Source organism: Vicugna pacos, chromosome 20 (genome assembly GCF_048564905.1).
Source record: "Vicugna pacos chromosome 20, VicPac4, whole genome shotgun sequence".
Lineage (NCBI taxonomy): Eukaryota > Metazoa > Chordata > Mammalia > Artiodactyla > Camelidae > Vicugna > Vicugna pacos.
Window position 1 is genome coordinate 18019346 of NC_133006.1, and position 19787 is coordinate 18039132.

The 19787-nt window shown below is 43.3% G+C and overlaps 1 protein-coding gene across 1 annotated transcript; it reads left to right on the plus strand.

Annotated features, from left to right (window-relative positions):
• The first annotated feature begins 13288 nt into the window (after nucleotides 1–13288).
• SAYSD1 (SAYSVFN motif domain containing 1) lies at nucleotides 13289–19524 on the plus strand. Its single transcript, XM_006202040.4, has 2 exons — nucleotides 13289–13583; nucleotides 18795–19524. Exons 1-2 carry the CDS (start codon nucleotides 13377–13379, stop codon nucleotides 19137–19139), a joined length of 552 nt encoding a protein of 183 aa, XP_006202102.1. The 5' UTR covers nucleotides 13289–13376; the 3' UTR covers nucleotides 19140–19524.
• Nucleotides 19525–19787: the final 263 nt, after the last annotated feature.

The window sequence follows — 19787 nt, forward strand, 5'->3', positions numbered from 1 at the left end:
GGCACTGGGTAGCCAGAAGAAATGTGGTCCAGAGCGTGGGCTGCTCTGGGTGTTCTGCTTCACTGGGGTCTACCTGCAGCTCCTGAAGGACACCAAAACAGAACACTTCCGTGGGGTGAAATGAGCATCCGCAGTTGACCCAGAAAACAGGCTATGCTGTAGGAAAAGCACCAACCTCCTCAGAAATAATTAAGGCAAGTCAAAAACAGATCATCTCAGTTAGACTCACCCAGGAATTCTATCCTCAATTAAAAAAAAAAAAAAAGAACCCACAGCAGTGGGGATGTTGGTGATGACAACTCTCTACAGACCTATCTTTTGAGGCATTCTGTTCTAATCTGAACTGGTTGTCCTCCATGCCTGGTACACAACTGTCAATCTGAGGCCACTGCTTACCATCCTTTTGGGTATTTCTTTCACTCTTCTCCAGTGTTGGAGTTCATGCTTCCTGTATTCAATGTCTTTCTCTTTCCTGGCTTACTATCTATTTTGTGTGTGTGTGTGTGGTGTCTATACTCTAGTAATTCCCCAAGGAAGGATGCATGGGAAGAGAAATTTGTGAAGACTGTACAAGTCTAGAAACGTTTTTATTCTATAGTGCTTTATTCATAGTTGGGCTGAGTATAGAATTCCAGATGGGGGATAATTTCCTTCAGTATTTTGAGGGTGTTTCTCCATTGTTCTCTTGCTTTACATATTGCTATTGAGAAATCTAAAGCCATTCTGACTCCAGAACTTTGGTATGTATATATACCAAATATATAAATATATATTATATATATGTATAAAATATATATATATATAAATGTATATATATATATATGTATATTTCCTCTGGTAATTTGTAGATTTTCTTCTTTGTCCCCTCTGATCTGAAATTTTACAATGATGTTATGTGCCTTGTGTGCTGCTTCTTTCATTAATTAGACTGCACGATTAGTGGCTCCTTTCCATCTGTTTTGGGAAATTTCCTGCATTATTTCTAAGAGAATAGCCTACTTTTCCCCATTTTCTCTGTTCTTTGTTTTTAGAACTGACATAATTCTCATGTTGGACATTCATGATGGTCCTCCTTCTTTTTAGTCTGTTTTCTCTTATTTTCCTTCTGTGTATGTTTGCTCTTTTGGGGCGGGGGGAGTGAGAGATGAAATTTCCTCAATATTACCTTAATACCCAGTTATAGTTTTTCATTTTTGCCACCAGGTTTCTCATTTCCAAGAGCTCTTTAAGTGGTCCTTGGATTTTTTAAAAAATAGCATCCTGTTCTTGTTTCATGGAAGTTCTTTTATTTCTCAAAGTACATTAATTATTGAACTTATTTGCGTTATTTCCCTGTATAGTTTTTATTTCCTCCAAATTGCTTTTTTTATTTGTTTGTTTTTTTCTGTTTGTTTTTCTTTTTTATCTTTATCTTCCATATTAGAGCCTTAGATGTAAAACTTCTTCTAAGCTCATGATAGAGTGGGAAGGTTAAAACAAGTCTAATTGGAAGTTCTGAGTAGCAGGGGGACATGAGAACTTTGAGCTTTGGAGTAGGGTGATCTGGCTCAGCTGTTTGTTGGAAGAACACCAAATTCTTTAGGCATTTACTTTTCAGACAGTCACATTACCCAGGGAATAGTCTTCTAGAATCCTGCCATGAGGGTGAGGGTCTAGATGCTAATGTACTGAGAGCCAGGTGTGGAAATAACACATAATTATGCTCAGAGTTAGTCCCATTTCAGAGTTCTGTTGTAATGAAGGCCTCAAGAATGGGAAGAATGTCCATACCTACAAAACCTGTTGCCACCTTGTTACACACCAGGCTTCCTCTTGCTGTAGCAGAAAACTGAGCAGCAAGTGGTGGGGTAGGAAATAAACAAGCACTTGCTAAATGTTTCTCTTATTTAAGCAACATGGTAGGTAGTAGGTACATGTGCTTGAGCTCATTTAAGACCCATAAGAAATCTGCGTTGTAGGCATTGGGGAATTACTGAAGGTTTGGCCCTTGTTTTCCTTCTTCTTGCAGCTGAGTTAACAATAACTACTGAGGATTAAATTACTTGACCTGAGGTCAGACAGCTGTTAAGTGACAGAGTTAGGATTCACATCCCAATCCTTTGATTCCAAATCTCTTTTTTATTTTAGTTTAAATGATATTTTTCAGGGAAATGCATGTTGTCATAGATATCTTAAAAATATATAAAATTCCAAATAAATAATAAAAAAATAAGGCCACCAAAGCACTGTGCAATACTCATACGGACACACCATAATTTACCATTTATAATAATAATTTATCATTTTTTTGTCTGTTTCTTAATTTGAATCATTTGGGTTGGTAAACCTATTCTGTTTCCACTACATGACATCAGCCAAGGGCAGCAGGCATGGGCAGGAGTCAGGGTCTGAAAGGAGCAGGGTTCTATACAGACAGTTGCTGTTCAGATTGATATGGTTCAGTACCTTGGAGAGCTCCAAAGCAGTAACATTCTATTGGAGACTCAGCAGAACAGTGGCTGGGAGTTCTTTATAGAGCTTTGAACTCCTTCCCAAGAATAGAATGTTAAAAGAGGCCATACACAGCTGGGATGGTCTCTGTTGGATTCATCCTCATGTCTCCCCAATTCAATGCTTTTTGTGAGAGTAGGTCATTATTCTTACCACTATGCCTTTTCTCAGGCTGTCTCCCCAGCTAGGAATGCCTGGCTAATTTCTACTCATCCTTTAATGTTCCATTTAATCATTAATTTCTCCAAAAAGCTTCCTGAGCTCCCTCTGCCTCCCCCCTCAACCACACCCTCTCCCCTCGCTTTCTTCCTCTCAATCTCTCTTGATCGTTACATATGCCACACTAGATTATAATTGTCTGTCCTCCTAACTAGACTGTTTCTTGAGGACAGGGGCTGTGTCTCAGTTAGCTTTGGTCTTAATAAATACTCAATAAATATTACATATGTAATAAATTAGTGCATTTTCTATTTGATAATAGGGAGTTATTGAAGATTCTCAACAACTTTGCCCCTCAAAGGATATTTGCAATGTCTGGAAATAATTTTTGTTGTTGCAGCTCAGGGTGGGGTGCTACTGGCATATAATTGGTAAAGATCATGGACACTTCCTGACATCCTAGGTGCACAGGACAGCCCCCACATCAAAGAATAATCTGGCCCAAAATGTTATTCGTGCTGAGGTTGGGAAGTCCTAGTTTTAGAATAATGAAATGGATTTAATCAAACTCTTCTTTAATCAATTTAAGAGTCTCCAGAGAGCAGTGAGTCCAACTGGTTCACTTTACAGACAAAAAACCAAGCTAGTTGGTTGTAGGGCCAGGGCAAGAACTTGTACTGTGGCACCCTTTCCACACAGTTGCACTTGGCTTAATGTTATTTTTTAGCCATCCAGTACTCTGAGTGGGGAAGGGACAGAATGGTTTTCTTAATGCCCACTGTCCTGGGCTCATCGATAGGTTTGGGGGACAAGGATGAGACTGTTAAGACTGGAGAAAAATTTTTGGAGTCACAAAACAGGCCCAGCTAGTTTCATCCCACCCAATCCCCACATCAGCCTTTTTTCTAGAAATATGTGCCACAAATCTAGGGCTGAATGAGAAGAGTTCTTTCAATGGCTCATTTCTGAACAATTCAATCTGCTCCGGGAAATGAGAGATTAGCCTGTGGAAGAGTGAATTATTTTAAGCCACTCTACATTAGAACCAATTAAAGCTCTGGAGGGCTCAGCCTGGCCCAGGAGAATTCACTCTAATTGCTACAAACCAAGGGGATCCAGTATAATTTTTCTCCCATCAGCAAATAGTAGCATTTGGGGAGATGAACTCAATCTCCAAGGGAAGCTTTGAACCAAATGGGATGGTTATCTCCCTCTTCAAGTGCCTCAGATTTAGAAAGCTCTTGATCCCAAAGAGTGCTCCAACCATACTTCTCATGAGGCAAATCTGCCATTTTCCCAGCAGTAATCTGCATTTCTTCCATTCAGCTCTGTTGAGTTATAAAAGCCAAATGATTCAGACACAATACACAGTGAATCAGCAAAGGAAGGAAATGTAGAAAGAAGAATCCACGTGTCATCTTGAATAGAAGTGATTTCCAATAAATTTTGTGAATTGTCTTCAAGGGAATCAGCTGAATGCGTTAATCATTTATTGTATATCATAACTGTCTGGCGCATATGTGATTAGCTGGAAATGATATTTGTGGGTCCACTGAGGCTCTGAAATGATGCAGAAGGGTAGCTTGTTTCTGCAGAAACAGCTCAATTTACTTTGCTGAAGTTTGCCTTGGAGCATCAAAGGCTGTTCCTGTGTTGGCTGCTACTGGCATGAGAACACGATGGTGGGCAGGGACAGAAAAGCGTAACAGGCAGCAGGTCCCAACAAGAAAAAGCTGTCTTTCCACCTCGATTCCTCATCCTCTTCCTCCCCCCTGCTCCCCACCACACATGAACACCATGGGGAAGAGTAGTTCAGTAACTCAGAATTTGGATTCAAGTAGATCTAGGTTTGAATGACAGCTCTGCTTCTTTTCTAAGCCTCAGATTCTTTACCTATAAATTGGAACTAATAATGCTAATATCCCCAGCTTGTCAAGGGGGCTTACTTGAGATGATGTATATAAAACATACGACTCATGAAGGCACTAAAGAAGGGTTCTATTATCATCACTGGGCTTAGTCTCTGTCTAGGTAATTTTCTAAAGACAGATAGCTGGGTCCGGGGGATTAGTGAGATGGGAATCATGGGATATGGACTGTCAAATGTAAGAAAAAATATCTGCATCAGGGGTCCACTTTAAGTTTTGAGGTCTAGGGATTTTCCAAAACTCTTTACAAGATGTAAAATGGTTGGAGTTGTGGTTAATCAAATGTTTGAATTACTCAGCTCTGTATTTAAGTTTTTAGAGAACAGGTTTGTCACTAAGCAGGCCTGCACAAAGTCCAAAACTTGCAGTAACCTAGAGTTACAGTTCAGAGAGAACATCAAACAAGAATCACCCTGCTATGGGTCCAAAGAGAGATCATTGCTTCTGCCATGAAAGAAAAAGGGGTTCAGCTGGTGAATCTTCAGTTAGAGTAAATATAGGGTTGGTGATGGGTGTCCTAAGTGCAAAGGTGCCCAAAGGCAGCTCACCACCAGAATCTCTGGGAGAACATTACAAAAATTATACGGGTTGCTATAGGGGATGCACTTGGTGTTACGAGAGCATACCTGAGGGAACCAAACCCTACCTGAGAGGCAAAGCCTAAGAAGCTTCCTAGAGGAGATACTTAAGTCAGGTTCGTGAGATGAGTGGCACTTAGGTAGGTGAAGAAGGGAGGAAAGGATGCCCCAGATAAAAAGTGTGAGCAAAGTTACAGAGGCAGGAAACGACATGGGATGTTTGAGAAATTGTAGTTTAGCATAGCTAGAGAGTAGGTTTGAATGGGCAGTGGGGAGTAATGAAGCTGGGTCTTGGGAGTGGATTTTGCATAGGAAAAGAAGATGATGCGGTGACATGATGAAAACTCCAATCAGAGAATCACTCACCATGGAAACTCTCTGTCTTTGGCAGCTCCTGGTGGGAAAGGAGACCGAAAGCCAAGGATAAGTACTGTATGGTTTCCCCTATTATTTGCTTCCTCATGGAGATTCCAGATTCATAGAGGGGCTCAGTCCATTGTCCCTAGCAGCTGGATTTCTTGTGAGGCAGACTAGAATCCCCGATGGCTCCTACAAACAGACTATGGGAGGCTGGCTAATTGATAGGCCTATCCATACTGCATCACAGCGACCTCACAGTGAGGTCAATGGCTGCATAAATTTAACCAAAGCCTATCAAGGCAATGGGAGAAAGAGTTTACTTTGGTATAAATAAGCTCTGGAGAGTGACTGGAATCAGGAAGAACCTAGGAGAAAAACTTACATGTCAGTTTTTCTGACATGGGAACAATTTTTTGTTTGAATGACATGGAAACAATTTCAATTCAACCATCTCTGATGAATAGTATCTTCCTTAGTGCAAAAACCTACCAAGGTACCAATTCTTCACATGCATTCCAATCTGTCTGGGTTAAGAAGGTCTTCTTTTGCTCCATCTGTTTCTTTCCAGGCCTTTGCTTGCCCACCAAATATGGGCCATGCCGGTTTCATACTCTTATTTGCCCATGTTGACTAAGGATCCACACTGAACCAGGTACTGGTAGGCACTCCCTATCAGCTCACCTTATCCTGTTATCTGCCTGTGAGATATTATTCCCATTTACAGACGAAGAAACAGAGGTACAAGTGCCTTGTCCAAGGCAAAATAAAAATTAGAAGCTACGTGGTTTTGATTTACTTCTACAGCTCAATGGATTATCACAGAAATTACTCATGGAACCACCACTTAAGTCAAGAGAGAATTTGTCGACATCCCTTTCCCCTCAAATCTCTACCTTCCCTCTACTTCTCTGAAGCCTTTTCTGGTTCCAAACTTCTGCTTTCTCCCTGAGTCCACACCACCTCCCTTAGCCTCTCTTTATAGTAAAAGAAATGGGGCAATAAAGAGAATGAGGGACTTTCCTATGACTGCATAAATGTCAGAACTGGGACTTGAACCCATGTGTTTGAAGTCCTTTGTATCTTGGTCAATACCCTCCTCTCAGCTTACCTAAGTACGTTCCATCTCTCAAGGCCGGTCAAATGCTGTGCTCCTCAATGGAGCCTTCTGGAGCACCCCTGTCCTCAAGGGTCTTTTCCTCTTCCTGGTCAGTTCCTACCTATCTGTCCCACAGATAAGACACTTAGCAGATAGTATTCGGCATTATTTAGCATTTCACATTCTTGTTTCATCTTCCCTATGAGTTTGTAAGTTTTTTGGAGGCCAGGTATCACAACTTACACCTGTTTGTATTCATAGAACCCTGAAAGTGGCCTGCAGAACAAGTGGATTCCTGGGCTCTGGAGTCAGACTCAGGTTCAAATCCTGGTCCTGCTAGTGGTGTGACACTGAATTCTTAATCTCTGTCCAAATGCCTTCCTGAAGGGTTGTTGAGAAAATTAAAGTACGTAATGATTTTCAGGGTGTAGCATAGTGCCTGGCACACATTAATCATTCCACAAAGGTCAACCATTTTTGGAATCCAACAAGTATTTACTGTTGACAGTGAATTAGTCAACCGGTCCTCAAGGTTAAAAAAAAATTTTTTTTTAAAGAAAGAACTAAGATAGAAAGTCTCCTTTCCATAGGATACAAGTCTAGAAAAGCAACACACAAGTTAGAAGGAGGCCAGATATTGAGTGGGAATAGCCTCACTCCCCCTCTATCATGTCCATCTTACTACAGAAGCACTAATGGCTCCCCAGCGTGCAGAGCACTGGAATGACTAACAGCTGAGCAGGCGACGACCCAGCAGAGTCAGGGGCCCTGGCCGTGTTCCTGCTGCTAAGTCATGCAGAAGAGGCACTCTGAGCCTTGGCAGCACCTAATGCTGTTAGAATGAAAGATGAGTCCATTTGGGCCCCAAACTTTGGTGTTCAGGCACTCTAGAAGGTCAATGGCTGGAGAGAAATGCAAGGGCTAAAGCAGGAGTTTCCAGGGAAGAGGCTGAGCAGCTGTCAAGAATCAGGAAATATACCACTCTGGGTGCATGTGCATATTTTAACCAAACGGTCCATTTCTTAAAAGGACTTTAAAGGGCAAAAGCTTGTCTTCCTTCCAACTTTCCTTCCATACATAACCACACAGGAGCAAGCTCCTTTGAAACACACAACCTATTGCCTTCTTCGTGCCCATTCTCAACTTGCAAAGAGATTCTTCTCCAAATACTTTCAGAAAAAAATTAAGGAGAGTTTTGGGATGGGATTTACATACTGATTATCTTCCGCTGTCATTCTGTGGGCTTTGTCTGATTATCTGCCCTGCAAGGTGCAGGAGGCATTTCTCTGAGCATCAGTGCTAAGCACAAAAGAACTCAAAACAAAATAATGTGAGGCACATCAGGTGGGTGGGAAACTGTCATAACAGATTTTGGAAGCTGAAGGGCATTAAGGAGAAGCAGAAGAGGGTAATGAGGAAGCTTTCAGATAATGGGACCAGGAAGGACTGACTAGGAAAACAGTAGACACTGCTGGGCTCTTCCAAACCACAAGATCCCTATAGTTGGGTGGGGGTTGGGAGGGCACAAAAAAGCAAAACTCAAACCAGCGGTAGCTGTCAGGTAAAAGCAAGTTGTGATCATCAAGCCAAGAGCAGGTGGGGGCAAGAGAGTCACGTGGCAACACTTTCCAATGCAAATACAAAAGATAGTGCTATAAAAAAATGGACTATCACCAGAAATATTTATTGTCCACGGCAATGTCCAGGAATTATACAATCTTATTAGCTTTTCTTCTCTGGCCTCAGTTTCCCCACATTTAATCCGAAGAAGTCATACTACTCCCCAGTCTGAGTTAGAGACCCTCCTCTTCTCCCTCAGACCTTCGTGTGTAACTGTCTATTAATGAGTCTGTCTCCCTAGCTAGACCTTAAACTCCAAGGGCTGGGATCGTATTTTATTCCTATCTGCATTGTCAAAGCCTGGCACAGGGCCTGGCTTATAGCAGGTGTTCAATCAACATTTACTGACTGAATGGTCCCTAAAGTTCTTGGAGGATAGACTCATGGAATGACTGGATCAGTTGTTCTGATTCTGTCCTCCACAGAGCTCAACATGAAGTGTGGTCCAGATCACCCTCCCCACCCCCCTGGGAGCTGTCCTGCTCAGGCTGCTTCTGTGGAAACACTGTGGCCCTCCCCGAGCCTTCTTCTTTTCTTAACTTCTATATTCCCATCTTCAAATATCATTCTCCTTGGTCTGTGCCAGTCTAAAGCTGTTTCACTTGCTTCAAACTTCAGGACAGGCGTCTCTCATTTACTCCCCTTTCTGCAACCAAATCCACACAGCCTGCTTAGGTCTTTCACAGGTCTTACCTTAGATTCTCTTGGAGGAAGAACCTGATAACGATTTGAATGGGAGAAGTTTACTAGGGAAGTGATTCCAGGGATCATGGATGGTGGAGCAGGGAAGTGAGACAGGAAATGGAAGCAAGGTGACACAGGATGCTCTAATGAGTAGGTACTGCTGTGGGCAACTGAGGCTCATTCCTCCTGAAGACCCCTTGGAGACTCTGTGGAACATACCTCAGAGTCATCCTGATGAGGAGTGCGGGAGCTGGGGGATTTATCCACCAACTCCCATCCAAAACTGGTTCAAAGTTAATGCCCCACCACTGCTAGTCTGCCTCATGCATTAGCTAAACACAGTCTTACAGCCGGAGAAGGTGTCCAGGGGCTTGTATAAACAAGCCATCAGCACGTATAGCAACAGTGAGATCTGAGCGGATCCCGGCAGCAGCACCAACACCTTATGTGACAACTTCTGGCCTGACGCCTAAAGGCTTCCACTTTCTCCTCCCAGTTTGCTCTGCTTGGATTAAAACATAAAGTTCTCCAGTTGGAAGAGACTTTGCAATCATCTACATTAACCAAATCCCTCTTCAGTTCAGAACCCCCTCCACAACATTCCTGACAAGCAGTTAGCCTCTACTTGAATGCTGCTAGTGTCGGGGAACTCACGGCACCCAAATTATTTCAAGTAACTCGCTATTTCTGGAATAGCTGAGTTGCTGAAAAATTTTTTTTCAAAGATTCCACATGTCACCTTGTAATTTCCAACTGTTGGCCTTAATTCTGCCTTTTGAAACCCCACAAAATGATTCTCCTCCCCTATTTGCAATAGCTCTTTTAATAGTTTCTACAACTAACCAAAGACTATGTTTTCACTATGACTGTCCTTCTCCAGCCCAAATCATCCACTGCCTTTCCCACTCTTACTAAAATATGGTCTTTAGACTAGTCATTCTCAACCGGGGACAAATTTTCCTCCAGAGGGGACAGTTGGCACTGTCCGGAGACATTTTTGGCTGTTACAACCACCAGGGGGTGCTACTGGCAAGTATGGGCTGTGGCCAGGGATGTTGCTAAGAATCATAGAAGACACAGGACTGCCCCCACAACAAAGAATTATCTGGCCCTAAATGTCTGAAGTACCAAGGCCGAGAAACCCTGCTCTAGAAACACCATTATCCAGGTCACTCTCCTCTGGATATACCTAGGGCTTGTCATACACAGCACAGTGCTCAGAACATGACATGTAGTACCTGCAGGAATAGGACCAAAGAGAGCATGACAGCATGGTGGGGGGCCTCTTACTCTGACAATGGGATTGACTACAGCAGCCAAAGCACCCGCCACATACGACCCTCCTTCCGAGTCTGGGGTCAGGGAAAAGCTCCAAGTACTACTGAGACAAACTGCTCTCAAACCAATGATTAGGAAATAAAAACAAAGATGTAAAAACATACATGCAAATCTAGGAGGCAGAGTTCCTGCTGAGCATCACCACAACTCTTTAATTATGATAAACTGAATCAAATTCGTTTCAGTTTATTTTTTTACCATAAAGATGTAATTGTAGATCTTTCTATCAAATTTTTGTCACCTGAAATACGATAAATTGTCTTTTATATTTTCATCCATGCCACTCCTAAAAAAATCAAATAGGACACACTGATGTTGATCCATTTCTTACTTTTTGGATAAGGCTGGGTTGACCAGCTATGAATCCACTTAATTGTAGCTTACATTTATTTATCAGATCTAAGAAAACACCAGGTCTAGATGGTTTTACTACTAATTCTTATCAAATATTCAAGAATCAGTTAATTCCTATTTTATTCAAACTGTTCTAGGAAATGCAGGAGGTGAGGGTGAGATGGAGACTTAAGCTTATTTCAAAAGCTAGTATAATCCTAAAACCAAAACCTTTCAAGAACAGTACATGAAAAAAAATTACAGGAAAATCTCATTAATGAACATAGTTACAAAATTCCTTAAAAATTACCAAATTGGATCTAGATTTGAATTCTATATTTTATAAAGTGGCTGAGTTTTGTTTATTCCAGGAATGTAGGATGGTTTAACAGAAAGTCTATTAATAAAACTCACTACATTAATAGACTGAAGAGGTAGGAAGGAGTCAGGGATGGACCACAGGCACACAGAGAAATGTCTTTTTTTTTCTTTTTTGAGTAGCTTTTTCTGAGTAACAAAACCCACAAAATTTCTGTGATATAAAATAGCACTCATTTTTCATACATCTTGGGTAAGCCAGGGGCAGCTATTTTAGGCTGGGCTCAGCTGGTTAGTGGATCAGCTGGGTGACCATATCCACAAAACTCTCATTATTCTTGGACCAGCTGGCTAGCTGTTGCAAGTTCACCTCATGGCAGTGCAGAGTACTAAGACGGCACACTCAACAGGACAAACACACTTCAAGCCCCACTACTTGTATAATGTCTGCCATCAGCCATTTGGCAAAAACAACTTGCATGATTGAGTTCAAAGCAAAGAATGGGAAAGCATACTCTCCATGGCATGGATACTAGGAGTGAAGAATTCAGGCCAAATACTTAATATATCACAGGGCACATGAGTATTTTATTACTTAAAATTTACAGATTATGATATATACATACACATTACAGAAATGTTTATTATGTGTGTGTGTGTGTATATATATGAAATTTGGTATGTGCAACATATTTTTAAAGTTTGGGGGGGGTTGGGGGTATTTATTTATTTTAATGAAGGTACTGGGGATTGAACCCAGGTCCTCATGCATGCTAAGCACATACTCTACCACTGAGCTATACCCTTCCCCCACAAATATTTCATAATAAAACTTAAATTCACACAATAAGTACACTTTGGAATACTTCTTATGTACTAGTCTGATACTCTTATCCAAAAAGGAAATGAAGCCAGTTTGGCAGGATGTATTCTTCACGATCATCTCATTCATCTTTACTTTATCCCATTTTTTCAACCTCTTCAAAAAAGAATTTGAAGAGGTTTACAAAGCACTGAGACAAAAATAAATTGATACTAAATCAGAAAACAAAGCAAAGGGAAAATAAGGTCAACAAAACAAGATGGAGCCATACATGCCATTAGCACTTGGCATTAGATATTCTCCGTTTTCTCCTCTCATCCTCGTCCCACTCTTCTCTACCTGTTTAAGGGCCCCTGGTCTCGGGCTTCTCCTGTAGGGCCCCACCTCCAGCAGTCAGTGTGATCCTTTAAAGATATGTCATATCATGTCATCTCCTACCTAAAATCCTCCAGTTGCTAACTATCACACACAGAACAGGGTATAAAGGCACTTGCTGTTTCCTATGATGGAAACACTCTTCTCCAGATATCTACTTGCCTCCACCGGTCATTTCATTTACATTTAGGCCTCTGCTCAAATGACAACGTGTCAGAGAAGTCTTGCCTGGTTTTTAGCTGTAAATAGCCCCACCAACCCTATTCCTTATTTTACTTTTCTTCATAGCACTGATCAGTACCCGGCATTACATTAAATATAAACATGTAATTATACATTTCTCTCTCTCTAGAATGTTAAGTGCTACGAAACAAGGGTTTTTTTCACCCCAGTGTCCCTGGTACCATACATGACACATAGCAGGCTCTTGATAAATATTTGCCACATGAATGAAAGACTCCATTCTAGTTCATCTAGTTTCTTGACTCAAACTCAGCAAGATCCAAGAAGTAGTTGCATCTCAATTATGTGAGTGGCATTTAGCTAGATGCTTAGAGTTTTAAAATCTTACAGTCCCTGACCTGAATTATGACCTTTGGGTGAGTAGTGACTGGAAGAGAGCACAAGGGAGCCCCCAGCGTACTAGAAACGTTATCTGGGTAGTAGGTATGTAGGTGTACGCATAAATACAAACCTATTGAGCCAAACACTTAAGATACGTATATTTTAAGTTGCACCCCAATAAAAGTTTTGTCTTAAGTTTCTGGCCTATCTAGACACATCAACAGGTAGTTTCCAATGTGACAGAGCAATGAGAGGTCTGCACAGCCTGCCTGCCATGTTATCCGTTAGAATGCCACCCTCCAAAGGGCAAAGACTGGCGCACCGTTAAAAGGAAAAGGGTAGGCTGTATCCTGCCTTCCTTTTGACGCCAGAACCTCCCACAGATCATGGGCCTTCTTCAAGGTCTGGATCACGGCAGAGCTTCCCTCAGAGAAGCCTGGGCCGAGAGGGGAACAATGAGACAACCTTTATGCTTTAGATCCTTAACCACGTAGCTTGAGGAGATGGACACAGCGTCCACACGTTTGTAGGGGACAACTCGCTGTACACACAGCCTACGGAACGTCACAAACTCACCGCACGCAGGGCCGCGGGCCCTCAGTGCGCACGCGCAGCAGAAAGGGGCAGCTACGCAGGCGCACTGCAGCCTGGCGCCGGGCAAACCGGGTACCGGCGCCCCTTGGGCGAGCGCGCCCTCCCCGGCGCGTGCCATGGAGCAGCGGTTAGCTGAGTTCCGGGCGTCCCGGAAACGAGCGGGGCTGGCAGCCGAACCTAGCACTTCGAGCCAGAGAGCACCAACCTCGGGAGAGAAGGCGGAAGCAACTGCGACTCCAAAAGCAGCCCCAGGCTGGCTAAAACGGTTCCTGGTGTGGATACCGAGGCCTGCGAGTGGCCAGGCCCGGCCCAGCCTTACTCAGGTGAGAAGAGGGAGGTCTCGCCTCCGAGAAACTTGCTTCAGGGCCGCCGACGTGGCCTCTCACGTAACTCCGGCCGAGGCCCCGCCTCCGCCAGCAGGTGGTGGCCTACAGGCCCCGCCCCCTTGGGGGAGCGGCCCGGCCCGCAGGCCGCGCCCCCTCCGCTGGTTCCCGGCCCGGTCTTCGCTGGCGGGGCGGAACTGTTGGCACCGTCCTTCAGCTCTGTGGCGGGGCCTCGCGTCTCCTGCCGCAAGTCTGGGCTCTGATAAATGGCTTTGACGTTTTCTTTCCAGCCCGCGACCCACGCAGCTCCTGACTCCAGGCGGGAAGCGAGGGTCTGGGGTCCTGGAAGAAAGCTCCTCTGCCCTTGAGTTATTCACAGCGAGTTGAGTTATCGTTGTGCCTCTCCGTGGCTTTGGGAAATCTCTCCACAACCGTGTTGAGCCACAAGCCTCTGCTAATGGCGGGTAAAAGGTCTAATTGTGTACTGATAAAACGTGGCAGTAATTAAGGCGTCTTTTGATTCGCACCTGGGCCACACTGCATCTAGTCACCCAAATAGCCTGCGCGATTGTATAAAAATGGTATTTGAATACCAAACTCGCGGAAGTGTGGTAACGAACTGCCAGTGGTGGCATGTACTTGTGCATCGCTATTAAACTGGGGAAGTCTGTTCAAGTTCAACAATGAATGTTCAAGGCAAAAACAGTATGTAGATTAGCATGATAGCTTTTCGATAATCTCTTATTCACATCTCTTTGTATCTTCATTGCTTTTGCTCATGAGTAAAGTGGCAAGGTGGGTTGCATGTGAAATTGGAGTATCTCTATGGGAATACAGGACAAATCATCAAGGGGAAATCTGTAAGGCAATCTGTGACAAGGCCTTTGTACCTCCTAAATGCAAGAAGAGCCAAAAATTCCTTTTGAAAATTAAATGTGCTGGAGCAGAAGTGTACCTTACTCCTCTTAAGATCATTTCTCTTAAGTTCATTTATCATTTCGCCTGCCACATCTGTTTTTAAGGAAATTTTATTTATTTATTTATTTGTTTGTTTGTTGGTTGGTTGGTTGGTTGGTTGGTTGGTTTTGTTTTTGTTTGGGGGGGTAGTAATTAGATTTATTTACTTATTTTAATGGAGGTACTGGGATTGAACCCAGGACCTCATATATGCTAAGCTACACTCTACCACTGAGCTATACCCTTCCCCTCCCCGATTTTTTTTCTTTTTTAATCAAGGAGAACTTACTGTTACTCAGTTTGGATTAGATACTATTCTCCATGACACATAGAAAAGAGAGTGCAGCAGAGTTCAAACAATCCATTTCCTTGCATGTAGTTTGTCCCAGGATGACTTTATCGTTAGTTAAAATTCACTGAGCACAATTGCTTAGGATTTTAGAATCCATTTCCTCTACCTTTTTCCTCCCCACAGTTAAAAATAGCACCTAACCCACACAATGAGATTTTAACTGTATGTCTCATTTCCAAAGGTATATGAGATCATTGAATTGGACCCAAAGAAACTGAACTTTGAGAAAGTTTCCAAAAAAAAGCTGACGGCTTGACAAAAGCATGAGAGGAAGTTCTGGACCTCCAGTGCTTCTTATTAATTACTCTGTTTTTCATAAGGGACTCTGTGTTAAGCTCCTTTTCATTGACTCGGTTATCATTCCTGGGTTTGCTCTGGTGTGAAATTCTCATTAAATTTTTTTCTCTAATCTACCGCCTATCTCTACCTAATAATTTTGGCGGCTCACAGTGTTTTGTCAGAGATTTCTTTAGCCTTCTATTTGTAATTGCTTCTTTTTGCTAGCTATTGATAAGGAAGCACCCACCTCCTCCTTCCCTCACTCTCGAATTTAGCCTGGGGAGAAGCAGTCTCTCCAAATAAAATAGTTCAGTCTGACGTGATTCTGCCACATTAGGACAAAAATACCTATGTGTGTATATATATATTTAAATATATATATGTATTTAAATCCTGCTGAAACCCCCATCTCCCTCCCCAGGCATATCCCATGCCAGCCCCCAGTGCTAGTGTCTAGCCTCAAGGTCCATTGCCCACACTCACCCTGCAGTGCCTCCCCTCCAAGCCTTGGCTCAGGTGGGCCCACTGCTCAAATGCTCTCCTTCTTTGGCGTCACCTGCCCAAGCGCAGCCTTTGCATCACCTCCTCAAATCCAGGAGTCATCTTTTCATTTCTCCCTTTTCCTCACCATTATTCGTTCATCCAGTAAAATCCTAGCATGTGCTTACTGTGTCCCAGCTACTGTCCTGTATCCTGGGAGCCAGTGTGGCAAAGATGAAGCCCCACTCTCAAAGAGCTGGCCTCTGAGTTGGGGAGCCTGGGGATGGCATGCCATAAAGGAAAAAACAGAATGAAGAATGCTATAGAAGGGGAAAGAAACCCAAGGTGCTGTGATAGTGAATTGGAGGTGAGGGTGTAGAGTGCTACTTTAAATTGGTTGGGCAGGGAGGACCTCAGTGAGAAGGTGATCTCACCATTTTCATGAGAAGGAACCACTCTTGCAGATACCTGGAGACAAGGCCAAGAGCACACGTGGTGATGTTTCTGCTGAGGTTTGTAGAAGAGGGGAAGAGGCTTTCCTCTCAGAGGGAACTACAAGTGCAAAGGCCCTGAGGTGGGAAGCAGCTTGGTATTTGAGGCATGAAGTACCTTCCCTAAAATGCGCCATATGTGCTGTGATGACCACAAATGCTTCCACACACAACTTTTACAGCAGCAGGTGCACTGGTATTAAAACAAATGCCAAACGAGGCAGAAGGATTTCCCTGTGCCACCTCTCCCTTGTTTGTTCCCTTTGCCAGTTTGTATAACACCCCCACCCTACCCCATCTCCTTCTAGCTGTCTAACCCTTCCCCTTATCATCCCCCTTAAAGGTCCCTAATTAAGTAAAGGGCTTTGGAGGGAGACCATCCTAGGATCCTAGACCAGCTTCATTTCTGCTCATCACTAGCTGTGTGACTTTAGGGGAGTTACTTAACATCTTAGCGTTTCTTTATCAGTAAATTGGGAATAATAATGCCTGCCTCCTGGATTATAGGAGATCAGGCATCTTGAAGGCACTCAATAAATGGTGGCATAGGCATTATTCTTGTTATACTCCCTCAATAATAAAGTAAATTCAGCTTACTGTGAATTTCAAGTCATATACTTTCCAAATGTATTCTGTAGCCATCAATCCATCATTTCTCTCTGACTTCTGTGTCACCAGCCTAATCTCTGCGTGCTTTCTTGTTGGGCCTCCTGCATGAGCTACTAACAATTTCCCTGCTTCTACTCTTGCAGCACATTCTCTGCCTGGCAACCAGAGTAGTCTGAAATATTAATCGGATTATGTTAGTTCCCTGCTAAGACCTTCAGTGATTTCCCTATTGTGCACACTAGTCAAATCTGAAAAGGACATTTATTTAATAAATGTGCGTGTGTGTGGTGGGGGTTGTTGCTGATGATATGTTAAGGGCCTTTCCAATCTAATTTAAAAGATAATCATTACAATGTTGGTGCCAATAAATATGTAGTTTCTGACAGTATAGTTTCTAGACAATATAGAATTTCTGAAGCAACAGAAATCAGGTGACCTGTATTTTTTATCAAGACTAAATAATATTTGTGGTCCCTTTTAAGTTGCCATGTGAAGAATAAAGGATATAACTGAATAAATGAACTAGAAGTTCTGCTGTGAACTGAGAACCTGTGTGTGGGGTGCTGTATTTGGCTCTGGAGACACCAAAAGATAATCAGTGGCAGCACGTGGCCTCGTAGTAACAACCTAGGGAAACGTGTGACCTATATGAAAAGAGACACCCTTGAATGACAAACAGTTTGGTGCTCCATGAGAAAGAGAGCTGGTTAGAGCTCTGGGAGGCAGAGGAAGTCCCCCTCCATGATGGCCCAGGAAGTCAGGCATGCATGGTTCGCCCAGCGTGCTTGCTTGGAGGAGGCCAGGAGCTGAGGAATGGTGAGGAAGCAGAGGCATTCCGGGCCACAGAGGGGCAGTGTCTCCGGCAGTAAGACCAGTTGAACTGGAGCAGAGGGTTCACTTATGGAGCAATTGATTATGGGATCATGTTGCACAGGAAACTTTTTAGACTACTGTTTTAAAAACTGCAAGTCATGACTCACTAGTGGGTGGTGATGTCAATTTAGAGGATCTAGTCCTCTGTTAAAACTAAATTTAAAAAATAGAATAGAAAAGTAGAACTTCATATGTAATGAAGGTATTTGTTGATTTGTGAAAGTTTTTTTCCTTTTATTTATATATATGTGTGTGTGTATATATTTTTATATACATATATATGCTGTGTTGCAGTATAAAATGTATTTCTTATTGGGTCATACCCAAAAAAGTTTGGAAAATAACTGGACTGGAGATCAAGCTCCCTAAAACTCCCTGAATACCTGTGTCTCCCATTAGCACCCAGAGCAGGGGCCTGTGTTCTGGCATTTCTGTCTGCTGAGTGAAAGCAAGGCCTTGGACTCCAGCCCAAGGAGTTTAAAATTTAACTAGCAGGCAATAAAAATTTGCCTAAGGTTTATGAGCAGGAGGTTGATGGGTGTTTTAGGAGATCCACTTAGCAACTGTAGGTAGGATGGTTTGGAGAGGAAAGAGTTAGGAGGTGGGGAGTCCAGTTAGGAGACCCTGCCTTGGTCTGGGGGTGGGTGTAGGATGGTCACAGGGGATGGAAATGTTGTGGCTGTAACAGTGATTTTTTTTTTTGTCAATATGTGGAAGGGGGTTTTGTTTCCTGTTTCTGGTATAGCCCTCATTTTAGAATCATGTCACTCACAAAAATTTAGCTCATCTAATCAGATCAACAAGCATGGATTCTGTATACCGGATCCCCATCGACTGCATTGTCAATTACCCGGGCGTTTCCTTATAGGGCTCATATTAGCTCCTGTTAGCAGCAGGCTAATCTTAGGAAATGTCTCCCTCAGATGGGAGGGAATCCATCTGAACGCTGTAAGGTTTTCTTCGGATCACATCTTACCAAGTGCTGATCAGTTTTGAATCAGTCAGAGCACACGAGCTCTTTGGAGACAGTTGTTTTAGAGAGTAGGGCAAGAAAACAGAAACCCACAAGCCGGAAGCCTTCCTGAGCGAGGACAGCTGCCTCTACAGATCGCTTTTGCCTGTCTGGCCCCATTATCTTGATTCTCACCTTGGTTTGTTTGTGTGTCCTAGGGAGCGGCTGAGCCCGGGAACCGAGCATCCCAGCCACGGCGGAATGCAGTCGCGCCTCCCCCGCCCCCGCGGGACCAGTCTTTCCGGACTAACATCACCTTCCTGAAGGTGCTCCTCTGGTTGGTCCTGCTGGGACTGTTTGTGGAATTGGAATTTGGCCTGGCCTATTTTGTCCTGTCCCTGTTCTACTGGATGTATGTGGGGACACGAGGCCCCGAGGAGAAGACGGAGGGGGAGAAGAGCGCCTACTCGGTGTTCAACCCAGGCTGCGAGGCCATCCAGGGCACCCTGACTGCAGAGCAGCTGGAGCGCGAGCTGCAGTTCAGACCCCTGGTTGGAAGATAGGACCCAGCCGTGCTGTCAGCTAGCCTCCCAGGGCCCTCTTCCCCCCGCGGGGTGTGGACTTGTAGGTTTGATTTCAGGTTCCCAAGACTAAGGAAAACAAAGGACCCTGCAATTCTCCATTCTTTCCCTGGTCTCCTGCTGCAGTTTTATATCAGAACTTCTTTTCGCTTTTGGTGAAACTCCCGGAAAGATACTCACAGTGGGTCTGATGCAGTTTATAAAAATTTACATACTGGAGAAGGGAGACCTGTCTGTCTCTTTATTTGAGAGAGGTGGCTTTCAGAGCACTAGAAGTATGTTGGGGAGATAACTGTTTAAAATATCCACCTCTTTGAAGTAATGGCTTGGTGTATCAGGACTATATATTAAATGTTCTCTGTAAGTATTTTCATATCATATTTATAGCATTTTTTTCCTGGAAAGTGTAAGTTGCAAATTTTTGGTAGTAATTTGGGTTTGTGTGTGTGTGTGTGTGTGTGTGTGTGTGTGTGTGTTTTCCTGCCTTATGTCTTGCTTTTAATGGTTGTGGAAACATCTACTTCTCAGAAACAGATCCCCATTGCCCATCACCATATCCCACACACCTCGGTTATCCTGCCTCCACTCAGTGAGGGCAGATAAGAGAAGACAAAGTTCTAAGTGCCAGGT